Genomic DNA, 14298 nt, shown 5'->3' on the forward strand with positions numbered 1-14298 from the left:
TTTTCTGTTTTTGAAAAGTGTTTACTCACATAGTTTGAATAAATTAATTTGCAAATAAAAATTAAACTACAGTATACCATAGTTTGAATAAAATGATTAGAACAACTACAATACAGGGATTTCTTGCTGCATAAGTTTCATTACTTAATGCATATAATCTGGAAAAATGTCAAAATCAGTTATATTTCTGTGGACAGGGAGTAACAGCAGTTACTTGTACATGACAGCTAACTGAACTTATAATACAGGTTTCCTGACACATGCATTTCCTGAGTGAACCAAACAATATATATAATTTCCTTTTAGAAATGGAGAAACAATTGACAGTCAAAGTAAATAATTCCTGACATCTAAGCAACATAGGTCTCTCTTTAAACCAAGAAAACTTGAGAACAGCTTCGAAAGGAAAACGTAAAGCTATGCTATAAAGTACAGAAATTTGCTACTGCCAATTATACAGTACGTATGTTGAGAAAAGAACAAAGTGTGAAGCTGGCCATAAAAAAAAGCTCAACTCAATCCTAAAAAGGTCAGGTTGTGTATTTGCCATGAAGCACAGTGGGTTAGCAGCAAAGCTGGATGTAGTGCACTGGCCATCTCTGGTGGAGAAAGAGGGAAAGGATGGGTAGGGAGAGCAGAGAGACTTACTAGAGCCCACTGCAGTGTGAGCGGACCTTACCAAAGCATCACACACTGAGGTCTGTGAGTCCAGTCCAGTGCCAGCTCAAGCTCTCCCCAACAGACTGCCAACTGAGACAGCATGCACAAGGATGCAGGTGCACATCCCTTGGGTACCAGGCTTCAACTTTGTTCCACGTGTGGCCGAGATGAGTATTTGCACCTCATAACAAGGTAAAGGCAAGCACATGAAGCCTGTGGCTCCTGTATCTGACTGACAAGCCTGTCACAAGCTGGGACTGTGGCTGATTGACAAATTGCTCCCTGCTCCCCCAACACGTGCACATGTGCATCCACCTCTCCCCTCACCCCCTGCCCGAAATAGCAAGGAACAAAATGAGCCTCATCTTTCAGGTTTGTTCACGTTTAACATTGGAAAACCCCTCACAAACGTCACTAATGCTAAATAAAGAGATGTGTTAGCATGAAGGGAGAAAAAAATCCTTAATCTAGACTAAGTTGCATATTCGAAGAGTCTGGTAAATACTTCTCCTCCTAACCAGATCTTAAGTACAGTCCTACCTACCAAAACGACATTTCAAGAAGTCCTCCTTAACTACCTTTCAACATGGTTAAATCACACTTTTATGCCATCATCATTTGCATTAGCTTTGTTTAAAAAGCATTTTAACTACTCTAAGAACTCAGTATTTTAGATTTAAAGATTTTTCTACCATTTCCATCTCATGTTCTTCTCCATCCAGAACTACTCTACACATCCAATTGCCGGATGTAACACACTATGGCCATGCTACTCTCTAAACATTCTACGTATTTGCAATAATAAAGATAAATAGAAAAGAGTTAATATACACGTTATATTTTACATTGTTTGCATCCAAGCTGTAAACTAATGTTCTTTGAACTATTTACCCTCCATATACAAAAAGAATGAAACAACTTTCAAACACTGTGGGCATGTGATTCAAAATCGTTAAACGGAAGGCATCGAAGTTCACTCTACAACACCCCTTTGACCTCTTCAGAAGTAGTTATTAACTCAGAAAAGAAGAGCTCCCTCTTCTTCCCCCCTCCCCCCCTTCTTCCATTTCCAGACTTTTCTCAATAGAGAGGGATTTAGCCACTGTAGAAAAAAAAAAAAAAAACCCACAAAAAACAACCCCAAATTCTTCATCTTAATGCAAACCAGCAAAGCCCAGAGAATATGAAAAACAGTTGGTTTAAAAATTGGGATCTCTTAGCTTATCAAGTTTACTGCAGTCCTTGGAAACACGTGTGTTAGTCAAGAGGTCCTTGGAAAATGAGTCTGATGTAGCCTTGCTCACCAGCCAGCTGATGTGCACAGAACGGACAGGCTGCGTGGAAAGTGTGAGTACCATGAGGAAGAGGAATTTGGGACCAATATGCAGTTGTCTTTTCTGAGCACACGTGTCCACACGGGCTGAACGCATGAGTTGGAGGTCCTGCATCCACATAAAAACCCGCCTCACATCCAAGCCACAGAGGCACGTAGGGACCCACTGAACGGCACATGGGGCACTCGCGATCCTTGCCGTCTCTCTCCTCTTTGTTTCCCCAGTTGTGATAGCCGTGGACGTGGCCACAGTTCAGGTACACCCACGGCTGCTTTTCGTCTACTACATCTTTTCTCTTCATGCTGGGAAAAGCCAAGGTGTTAAACCCCACGGGACACTGGGGTCTGGCTGCATTTATTTCCTGTCTTAGGGCCTCCAGGTGCTTGACAGTAGGAGTGCGTGAAAGCCCTTCCGCGGTGCGCCACAGCAGTGTTGCTCCACACAGGTCGATCAGAGAGCCATCCTGGAGCTGGTTCGTTTCATTCTCAACCTTGTGATGGACAAAGAGAAGGAGAGGTGTTACCTGAGGAGTAACGTAAGGCACTTTCATAATACAAATCTGCCAGACAAAAAGTTTCAAGCAGCTCTTGACTGTCCTGTACAAGACGCCCATAGAAGAGCCCAGTGGCAGCTTCTCTCTGCCCTCTTTTGAAACGACAACAAACCAAAGCTTCTTAAGAAGAGATTAATGTGTACCTTAAAAAAGTAAGGCAAGAAAAGCTTCTCTCCAACCTTAACTTCTCCCAACTCCATCCCTACAGCAGTCCCAACTATGTTACTTGAAACGCATCAAGGAGGAACAGCACAAGTCTTTAGTCCTCCATCACAGTTTAGACTGTTCTTTCTTCAAACCCACCTTTCCACATGGCCTTCCTCTCCTCCAGAAAAAGTCAGCTGTTAGCATTTCCAGTTAAATGTATCACTTAAGTGTTCATGCAGTGTTTCTTTTTGCCAACAGATCCCAAACCCAAGCAATTATCTCCTGGTAATGCTGGCAATGCTTTGCTAACAAAGGGAACACTCGGAATGCCAAGGTGGAAAGGGGTATTCAGGTATACAGGCACATGTCAATAAAATTGTGATTGTTCTTTATTATTCTATAAAAAGTGAGAAACCTTAAAAGCATGAACTCAAGAGGGAGAATCAAAAAATACTCTTTAAACATATACATGACTATGATGGTTTGCGAAGAGCACAGTAGACTGACAACTTAGAGCAGTCTAGAGTTCAGGAGAGATCTGCAATTAGGTACTAGTTTGCAGATAAAACTTCAGTTATTCAGGTTGAGCAAGACACCTTCATGTAAGAAGTCAGTGTAATTACACAGGTGACATCTACAATGAATGAGGCAGATCCCAGGCTTTACCCATTATGGTTGTACCCATTTTGAACAGGGGTTGCACAAAACACCACTCTTACCATTTTTCCCCTCTGCTGAGCTGATCTGGTTTCACGGAGGCTGAACACATTCCCACACACAGATATCTCTCTCCATACCCCTGGCTTGGAGTCTTCTGTAAATCCATTACGAGGATGCATAACAAGAACTCCATTTGTGGTTAGTCCATCCATTTGCCCATCTGATGTCTTCCACTTTGCAGCTTTCTCCTAGGAGAAATTACATCAATGAAAACTTTTAATTTGGCTGGTGGATCTACAAATTAGTTTAAAAACAAGCCTGCACTGAACACGGGGGTAAAAAGAGAGTTCCCTTACCCCAAGAAAGATGTTTTTTGAGGAGTCAAATCCTGCAGCATATATCCTTGCTGTAAAAGGAGGGTTACGTTCACAGATGATTCTGCAGGCAAACCTTGATATAGTGCTCTGCACGGACTGTGTATCTGAGTTACTCTGACTCCCAGGAACTGTATCTGTCACTACAAAGTCTATAGGGCTTTCCGTTGAGCGACCAATCTGGAAAGGGATTACAGAAACCAAACATAAACAAACCAAAGTGTTTAGAAGTTTGCTTTTAAGTCTAGGGATATTCAAGCTCAAAACATTTAAAAGTGACCAAGAAAAAAAATGCAGTTTAAAGGATTCCCCTCCACCAATCTGAATCCAGGTTTCTAAAGCCTAATCTGAATCTAAGTGTTATTCCACCTCCATGTGACCAACGCCATTCTGAAGGCTGAGTACAGCCAACTGAAGGAAGGGGAAATGAAATGATGTCATTAAGTCAATTCTGAGACAACCTCCCATTGAAGACCTTCTCATCAGAAAGGTTACACTCAGGTCAGCTGGACCAGCTGCAGCAGCAGTACCAAAACAGCAGTTGGATGAAAAGAGGTGTGATACTCAGTCACTCAGAATGCCCAGAACACTCTGAGCAATGCCATGCCAGACTGTGAGGTGTGGATGTAGGAAAATTAGATTACATGAGCTGACTCTTCAGCTCTGGTGGGGCACTAAGGAGCAGCAAATCTGGCAGGAAGGACCAGGTCCAAGATGTTTGTGGTGGGGAGGGGTTACATTAGTATGCACAGAATACAACAAGAATGCAACATCTGACTACAATCACGTTTTCTCTAGTAGCTGTGCCCTCTTTTCAGGTTGCATGGAAGAATGACTTGCAGTCCCACACAACTGGCCTGGGTTTGATAGAACTACATGGGTTTCACTGCTGTTCCAGTCAACTCATGTTGTCCTTCGCCTTATAAAGTAGAAAGAGAAGGTACATCCCTCTCCCAGACATCAACATAGCCAGGTTTAAAGCCCACTGTGACCCTTCTCGCAATTCCAGAGCTCTCAGCCTCTTCTAAAATAGGTGGTCATGTTAAGACTGATTAACTGCTGGGCAGGAGACCCAAAAGCCTGAGGTGTTTTTTGGGGAAGGCTGGAGAGTTTTCATGAGACTGAAACTGCTTTGTCAGAATGTATTTTTCTATTGCTCCTTAGTCAGGATAACCCATCAGTAACACAGGGACTGCCACTGGCAATTTTAGAGCAGCATACATGCCACAGCATGCCTGAAGAGAGAACACTCACACAAACAATAGCTTATGTTGCACTTAGGTCATTACAGCCCTTTTGCTCTGTTGTAGGTAATCGCAGTTGCAAAGCAGCTTCCTTCACCACTTTCCAACACCTCCCATCTCCTTAGATCCTGCAGTGGCGGCACAGCTAAATGCTGTGACAGCAAAACTCCTTGCCATCATTTAGTGACAACAACAAGAAAATCAATGCAAGATCAGTCCGGGAATCAGAGGGAACAAAGCTCACACAAAGAAACCCTAAAACAAACCCCTTCCTTTTGAGAAAAACAGGAAACAATTATAAGATATGAGCGTGCACCACAGCTGCAGATGTGTTTGTGGTTCCTTCTCATACATACAGGAACTGCAGCAAAGTTGCTATGAACTGCCAGCCCATCAGAATTGGGCCTCCGCTTGCCACATTTCCCAGCACTTGAGACTTATTTCTGGGTTTGCTTAAAGGAGTTAGGGGTACTTTTCATATTAGTTGTGTCAAAAGCTTTCCTGTCTTTTCACACTGTATTTCTTCTACCCTGTCTCCAGCTGGCTAATCCCAAATCCCTTCGTAAATGCCAGAAGCAAAGTTCCAAGTGCTTGAAGAGAATTGTGCTCTTTATTCTTCATGTTGCAAGGAGGCACTAGGAGACAGGTTATGTGACTTGTAGATTGGCAATCAAAAGCAGAACCATAATCTCATGCATTAGTCACAAAAAAACCCCAACTTTCACCTCTGACCAAGCCTAAAAGAGATGCTCAGATGTACAGCCTTGTTCATGTGATGGCCTGGGAACGAACAGTGAGCTATCTCTGAATAGTAAAGTTTAGAAAGTGGCACATGCAAACTTTGGGGTCTGAGGGAAAAGGCATGCAGAGAGTCTTGTTAGAAACCACCAAAAGTGAGAATACATCTATATATACTTCCTTTACATACCTGGAACATATCTGTGTTGCTGTCATGTGTGTATTCAACTACTACTGTCTGGGCCCGAGACAAAGTATAAGATATGCTGTGCTGGTCCTTATTACTTATTGCCTGTGGAAAAAAATACCAAATATTATTGAACCAATGAACAATAACCTACTGAATACAACAGCAAAGCAGACAATATATATATAACCAAGCTCCTGTTCTGCTCAATTAATGCATTAAGACAGATGGTTGTTATGACACACCTCTAGTTAAACTTCACAAAAGCCAGCCCTGGCCATTAAAAAAAGGATTGATTCAGCAACAGACCAAACTGGTCTCTTCACCACATGCTGCAACAAAATACACCTAACCGAGACATATTATTAGTCATGCTTCATGTTAAAGCAACACTGGCCTTAACAAAATAACAAACAACTGAGTGCGAAGGCTAAAACTGAGCATCATGGCCTCCCCAGCCTGAATTTCAAAAGCAAAGAGAGGACAAAAAAACATGAGGGACTTCACTCTAAAATCAGGATCTGAGTTCACACCAAAATCAGTGATTAATAACAAGATATACAGACAAAAAAACGTAAGTAGTAGTGGTAAGCCAGGTAAAATGGAGAAACTCAGCATAGGGTGCAGAAGTTGCAGCAAAGTAATCTAGGTTTTGGTCTAGATTTTCATTCTGCAACTACCCCCCAGGAACTGAGCAAACACTCTTCTAAAAGTGCTTCTAAATACCACTTACTTGAAGGCCATAAAGAGTTAGTAAAAATAAACGTTCTTCTCATAGATCTATAGATTTAATTCTATTACAAGAATTTTGGTTAGAAAAATGCTTTTGATTTCAGAATACTTTCTGCCATTCCCTGAATTTAGGGATCAATAATATTCTTAAGTGTCAAGGTATTTAGGGAGTCAAACTTTACTGTATTTAAGGGCCCTGACACTGATGATCTCTAAACAACCACCAAGCATACTCAAATTCCATTGGTTTTAGTAGAAATATTCCATTTGCTGTTGAACATGACTGCACATACACTTGAATCACCACAACACAGAAGTATTTCATGGTAATACTTTAGCTATAATATATTAGTTTTGACATGAAATACAATTCAACTTCAGGACCTAAGCCCTTCCTTTACTGCTTTCTAAGGGGAACTCTGAAACTGACTACAAGCACTATAAACCATGGCCTGCAAAAACCACCTGTCCTCATCCCTGGGGAACTCCCCGTTGGATGGAGTAGCAAGTGCACGCAGAGCTTTGGCAAAGGATCATTTAAAAGTGAGCTTCACGTGAGATGAAGCTAGCCCTAAAGCATGAGGGAGAGCAAAAACAGGAAGTCTAGACCAGATGTCTGCCGTGAGTTTGGAAGGAAAACAAAACAGAAAGTGTTTTACATGACTGGCCCGTGCCCTGAACATTCGTGTTTCAAAAATAAACATTTTTCTTTCTGGACACAGCAAGGATTGGGCATTAGTTTTGTTTTGCTGAACAGTTCCTTGCTAGCCCTGATGGGTACCAAGAAAACCTTGGATAAACACGAACTATACTTTTCACAGCCAGAGCTTCAGGCTCTTTACACCACTTCATCTCAGCATAACAGCACTGACTTTACTCAACTCGGACAGCAGCAGGAGAGACGATATTTAACTAGACAAATTGAGCTTACCTTTGCTGCTTGAGGGGTACAGGCAATATGCACAGTGCTAGGTTTCACCCCATTTGCCTTGGGCCTTTTAAATAAAGCAAACCTACTTTTTCTTCTTCCTCTATCTCCATTTGGGAGAGACCCATTGTACCTATCAAAAAAGCACAGAAAAAGAACAAAGTCCATCTTCCTGTGTTACTTAGATTCCCATGAGATACAGATGAGAACTTTCATTCTAAGACAATTAATTAGTATGATATTAATAATTACAGATTTCCCATCAGTCACATTTAAATCTGAGAATTGATAAACACAATATTAAAACATGTCCAAAGGATTACAGCATGTACACACAAAGCTTGTAGGGCAAGGAATGCTACCCAGATCAATCTCAAAGCTACTACTGACAAGTGAAAGATTCTGGTCCCAAACATGAGAACAAGTATGGTTATATGGCTATCTGCTGCTTTCTCTCTTAATGGCATCACGCTGTAAATGAAAGATTCTCCATACTCACCAACCCTGGTGGAGAGGTAGTATTTTAGAGAATTTTGATTGAAATCAAGACCCATAAGAAACACATGTGCTGTCCTCTGAGACTCCAATTTAATCCATTAGAAAAGCCTCAGAGCCTCACTTTGAACATGTCAACATAAAAAGACCAGCTGGCAAACTTGCTTTATTAACATCTTCTGTTTGAACCTGGATATTCTACTCAACTACTACAGTTTTTAGGAAGAAAATATAAATAAAACTCCTTTTTATTTTACTTAAAGTCCTAGGGAACCTCTCCTTCCACATAATCACATTAGTCATCTGTCTCAGCCCAGCCTGGAACCAGATGGGAAATCGTTCACAAATTGGCTGCCTTTCTCACAAAAACACTTATGTGCAATGAACACAAGACCTGAAAATCAGCTCAGGTCCTACCTGCATGCTCACACTGTCACAAAACAGTACGCACACTGCAATGTAATTTTGCAATGTATAACGCCTGGCTGCCACTAAAAAGGCATCTTCCTTCCACTCCACTCCTTATATGAGTTCAGCTACTGAAGAAAAGCTAATCAGCTTCACTATTCACTTGCACACTCACTAGATACACTGCAAAAGAGGGAATTCAAGTGGTAGGTTGCGGGATCATCTCACAGCAACCTGCATTTTACCTGCTGGAAGTGCACCCTGAAATCCTACCTTCATTCTCACTTCCAACCAAGACACACTTACCCTAATACGATCAATTCACCATATTTCACTGGTGCTTTTGATGGATGATTTTCTTGATCAGGAGAAAACATGAGCTTAGCTAATGACTTCTTCTCAAATTTCAGGTCTCTGATCAAGAGTTGTGGCACACTTTGTTCATTATTTCCTGTCAAAAAAAAAGGATAAAATTAAATGTAAGACAAAAGACTCAAATCCCTCAGTTACGCAAACCTATGCACCTGATACAGCACAATATTTTGTGTTTTCTGTATTTTGGTTATGCCTGAAATAATTTAAAAAACATACATACAAACCCACAATTAAGATTGAATTGCTTAGAAGAACTACCAGGTCACAAAAAAACACAAGTACACTTAGAAATTTATGGTACGGCCTTGATAAAGCATCCACAGTTGTCTTCCTTCATGCTAGTTTTGGTATATTGCCATTTAGAATGTTTGGTTCAACCAGCTAACAAGAAGCAGAGCCAGACAGGGATTAAATTCAAAGAAAACAACAACAAAGCAAGACTAGTCCATTGCCCATAAAAGTATCTGATTCAGAGCTTTAAGAAACATCTGGATTTGCAGATGAATGGAAGGTGTGTGACAATTCCATATAGTCTATCATACCAGTTTGAGGTGTGCAGTGTGACCTTTCATGTTTAACTATATTTCCTGAAGGAATTCCACATAATTCTTAATGAGAACAGTCTCTTGAAGTACAATTTCTTGTCATGCTTCTACTCTGAGAAACAGTTCACATTAGGATTTTCTACAGGTTCTCATTAGTAACATTTCCAGACACCTTTGGCCTACCCAACCCATCACAACCTACCCAGACAGAGCACTTGCTCGATAAACACCAAAGCTGATGCTAGCCAGTCTGAGGTTTTCTTGAACAGAAATAAGAACATTCCCTTGGTACTTCCAGGGAAGTTTCACACCAGCTCAAAGAAGATACCAAGTTTTTATAGTACTGATGGTTAATGTTCTGTCTTCTGTGGAAATACACATTTTGGACTACATTTCTTGAATCTTATCATCAACTTTGTATGACTACAATGCTTTATCTCCATTTTCTTCTACCTAAACTAGACCATAGATATTAGCCAAAAAGATACCAACATGCACATTTACCTACCCCCATCTTATGTTCTAACTACAGAGAAATGGATATGGCAATGCTTGACAACACATTCATTCAGAAGCCGATGTGAAGATCCATTGACCGATCTGAGCTATACCCTCTCCTGATCCTCTCTGCTCCTCCACAGAGAAGCTTGGCCTTCCACATCTCAGTGTACCTGTTTCTGACTCAGCGTGGATTTGTTGATTCCCTACCTGCAATCAGCTCACAATGCTTTCTGAAAATGCAGTACGCTCCTTCATGTTTTCTTACATGCCATCCCATATATGTGGGAGGGCTTCACATAAACACATGCAAAGACATCTTGTTGTCCTACAGACTTCTGCTGTGATGCCTGCAGAACACAACCAAGGGGGCTATATCAAAACCTTTCTTTTCCTTTGCAGTTGTCATTATTTTCCAAATCTCTTCTCCTTTGTTCTCAAGTCTGGGTGCTGTGGATTTCACAGTGCTTCAAACAAGAAGTTAACCAAAGACTGTCTTTGTGGTTAGCACACATATGACATTATCACAACGGTATCCTGACCCACTGCTAAATGTGTGAGCGTGTTGTAACAGTCCCAATCTGCATAACACTACTGCGAAGTGCCTGTCCTGTCAACACAACAGTTACACCAATATGTTTTTGTTGCATAGGAAGCAGTGTGCATTTTCACTGGGCACTATCCTCGTTCAAGCCTTAGGGTATCCATCATTTAGCTGGTGCAGAAAGTGCCTTATACTGATCCAACAATCCCCATTGGTCACACAGCAGAGAGCAAAGCAGTGTAGTTTGCTCCAAAGCATTTCTAGACTGCTGACCCAAGGGTAGCAGTAACGTAACTGTAACGGTGAGGGTTCTTACTGTTATAGTTTGAGCCCAAGGTGTTTTCATTCTTTAAATTCTTCATTCTAAAATGAATTTAAAGCAAGCTTATAATATGAAAATGTGACCTCAAATTCCTATCATGCCAGTAAGTCATAACACATCAAAAGTGGAGATTATCTCTGATAAATGCAGCCCCACTACACTGTGGTCACCATTTCAATGTTTGCCATGGCCACCTCTGGTCTTCCTTCCCTTCTGGCATCACAACCCCACCTTGTAGTACCACACCAGCCATTTCCTGAAACCATGTGCCTTTGAAGACTATCACCTTCAGCATTTCTCTTTTTGCTTTATTTTAAAATAATCTTCTTGCATCATGGTTGCTTATATATTTATTATATATCTTCTAAAAAGAGCTCCTCATGCTTTCATCTCCTCCCCAGATGATTAACCTATTCCTTGAATACTAACCTCCTCAGCAGCCTCCCCTGCAATTCAGTCTTCTCCACATACAACTAATTTTGTCTTGGCCATTGCATTTTGCATGCAATGCTTCACATTTCTTTGCTAGACTACATAATGGTTGGCTTTCGAATTGACATTAACAGTTGGGAAGATATACTGAGACGAAATCTATAGCACCACCCATTAGGAAATGGTACAGGACTAGGAAATACCATGACAGGGTACAAAAACATTTGAATAGTATCCACCTAACACTATGGTGTTTGTAACACCTCCCTCATTCATTTAGAGAAGGTGGGAAGGCAAGCATTAAAAATAACTTTTAACTTCTGCCATTAGTACACGAAAAGGTCTGGTGTAACTTCTCTGTTCACCCAAAAGAACAACTTCATGGAAAGCTGAAAGAATATGTGTCCCAGTCAGAGCCAGCTTCTGACTCTCATTAGAAGTAATTATACATGAACAGTTAAAGCAGACTCTGCTTTAAAGAGCTACCTGAGCAGGTGGCCACTAACCTCCTCTGAAGAGATAACTGAGCAGAAACCATAAGAGGGGCTAACAGTTCCAAATGACAGACTTCAGCAATGCAAGAAGGTAACTAGAAAATCTTAGTATAAGGAAAAGTGTCCAACATCTAACTCCCCCTTAACACACATTTTATTTCATGTTTAATGAAATCCAGCCAAGTTTATTTTGGGACCAGCACATACGACGGAAGCTTACTACTTATTTGACTTAAGGAAGGTTCAAGAGTTAAGAAATTTAGAGCTATCCTTAGTAAAACATCTTGCTTGTAAATTTTCAAAAGCATGGCTTGAATACTTGAACTTGATTATTTTTAATATATCTCAGAATGTTTATGAACTGCACACACCACTTTCACAGCTCCTAACACCCAGTTAAATTCAGCCCAAGCACATACCAAATTCAGCACCCCAAAAAGCAACCTAATGGGTGCAATGTACACGCTACTTCTCACCCACTGTGATCTGCCTGCTGTGCTGTCCCCCAAAAGAAGACTTATTTCAGTCCCAGAAATAACAAAGATTAATTATATTCTTCCAATGAGGCTTTACTGGAGTAGGCTCTGAACAACAGACTGTTCTAAACTCCTCCAAGAACCACCTTCAACTCTAGTAAGGAATAAGCTGTTAATGACAAGATCCTGACCCGTTCAACCTTCTTCCAAAATCACGCAACAGTGGCAAATTTTAGGTCAAGATCTTTGTTTCTGCTACAGAGAAGAGACCAAAGCCCCAGAACGTCTACTTGTGCACAGTCCTGTGTTCTACAATTGAAAAGGTTGTGTGAGTAAAACAACTTACACACAGGAAAGAAAAAAAAAGTTTTGGAAAGGCATTACATGGTTGGGAAAGAGGTTAGCACAAAACCACAATGGGGACCAGTTAGTGTCTTTCAGTCTCAAAAACAGGCAACTGCAACAAGAAGAACTCATTTATAAACAATACCTTTTTATTCTTAAACAGTTCTTCTTGAAATGGGAGAAAGCTCAGTGAAGGTAACCTGCACAATACTGTGTGTCACAGTTGTGTTACCATAGAATGATTGGGTTGGAAGGCACCGTAAAGCTCATCCAGTTCCAACCCCCTGCCACAGGCACTGACACCTTCTTCCACTAGCTCAGGTTGCTCAAAGCCCCATCCAACCTGGCTTTGAACACTTCCCAGGGATGGGACTTTGACCTACAACTACTCTGGGGAGAAGAGGTGACATCTAAATTGAAAAAAAGTATTTAATATTTGTTTAGGAGTGAAAATCCAGTTTCTCACGAGCCTTCTTGCTCTTCAATATTCACTTGAGCCACAGAAGGCAAAAGACTGCTATGGCAGAAAGCAAGCCACAAATTTCTGATTGCATCTTGAATTCCATCATTCAAGATGAAGAGAAGAAAAGAAGGAAAAGCCGTATCAATGTACTCTTTCCTGTCACATTCAAACACTAGAGTCTGAATATAGAGGCAGACTATTCTCCACGAAGACCTCACAAACCACACTTCAAAGGAGATGGAAGAGTTTGAGGGCTTGCCCACTTTTGTGTTCAGCATGTTCAATGCCATTTTCAGTGACGGACAGAGAGTGAACCAATTTTGGTTGGTTTTGAACTACCATCTTCAGCTTACCAGCCACCCTCAAGTATTCAGCTGCCTTTTTGGCTCTTGAGACTCATACACAACTAGTCTTTGGTGGCTTCTACAGAAAATCTTCAGGGTTTGTTTGCACTAAGGCACAGCACCTTGTGAGTGAGCTCGCTATTGAGGAGATCAAGCACAGCTTTCGTAACTGCAGCAAGAACAGCAGTACCTTAATGGTTAAAGGGGCCAGGGGGAGGGGAGAACATGAATTCAATGAGCCCAAGCAGAGATTCATTAAACACTCGGCTGTGAGCTAAAAATACTAGAATAAAAGTCTCTTTGTAATAAATTACCATCATTTTCTAAACACAGAGCCAGCATTATAGGCTGCTAGCAACTGTAGCTAGTGCCAGACTAGCCCTTTTCTAAAATACTGCATTAAAACCCCACTTTCACAGTATAAAAAGGAGTCCTCTGTCAATGAGTATATTAAAATAAAAATATGCTGATTCAGATGCAAAAAATGGCATTTTTCCCTATTTTTATAATATTATCTTTATTCTCTATATCTACATATTCAAAGGTTTGGAATTTTTTTGGCTTTTAGAAATAAAGCACAAGACAGCTTGTTTACTGATGTTTGTATTTTTTTATACAATTTGCTATTTGTAGTTCTCCATTTGCTACCCTTGCAGTTCTCATACCCAGCTCTTCCCTCTGCAATTCTGTGTTAGGTCAGGGAGCATACAGACAAAATGATCTGTACCTTCTGACAGGTATGCAGTGACAAGACAAGAGGCAACAAACAAGCTACAACACAGAAAATCCTGATTAGCTATTAGAGAGAAAACAATCCAGAGAGAAAACGGGATCTCCATCCTTGGAGATATTCAAACCTCAGCTGCACATGGCTCTGAACACCCTGACCTAAGGCAGTCCAGTCCCACTTTAAGTAGGGAGCAGGACCAGAAAACCTCACAAGCTAAATCATTCTAAGAATGCCATTTTATCATCATAATTTTATCAAGCAACTGAAATC

General features: G+C 40.9%; 1 protein-coding gene across 4 annotated transcripts in view; it reads right to left on the minus strand.

Annotated features, from left to right (window-relative positions):
* PELI1 (pellino E3 ubiquitin protein ligase 1) overlaps positions 1–14298 on the minus strand; it is a 44610-nt gene continuing 30312 nt past the window's right edge. For all 4 annotated transcript variants that reach the window (XM_061356189.1, XM_061356190.1, XM_061356188.1 and 1 more), the window contains 6 exons: positions 8767–8911; positions 7561–7690; positions 5901–6002; positions 3711–3908; positions 3414–3602; positions 1–2484 (listed from right to left, as the gene is read on the minus strand). In XM_061356189.1, the coding sequence (XP_061212173.1) occupies positions 1918–2484; positions 3414–3602; positions 3711–3908; positions 5901–6002; positions 7561–7690; positions 8767–8911 (1331 nt within the window). In that variant the 3' untranslated portion in view covers positions 1–1917. The remainder of the gene's footprint in view (positions 2485–3413; positions 3603–3710; positions 3909–5900; positions 6003–7560; positions 7691–8766; positions 8912–14298) is intronic.

Source organism: Neopsephotus bourkii, unplaced genomic scaffold (assembly GCF_033783945.1).
Source record: "Neopsephotus bourkii isolate Nb327-2 ecotype Australia unplaced genomic scaffold, CSIRO-AGI_Nbou_v1 NB_845, whole genome shotgun sequence".
Lineage (NCBI taxonomy): Eukaryota > Metazoa > Chordata > Aves > Psittaciformes > Psittacidae > Neopsephotus > Neopsephotus bourkii.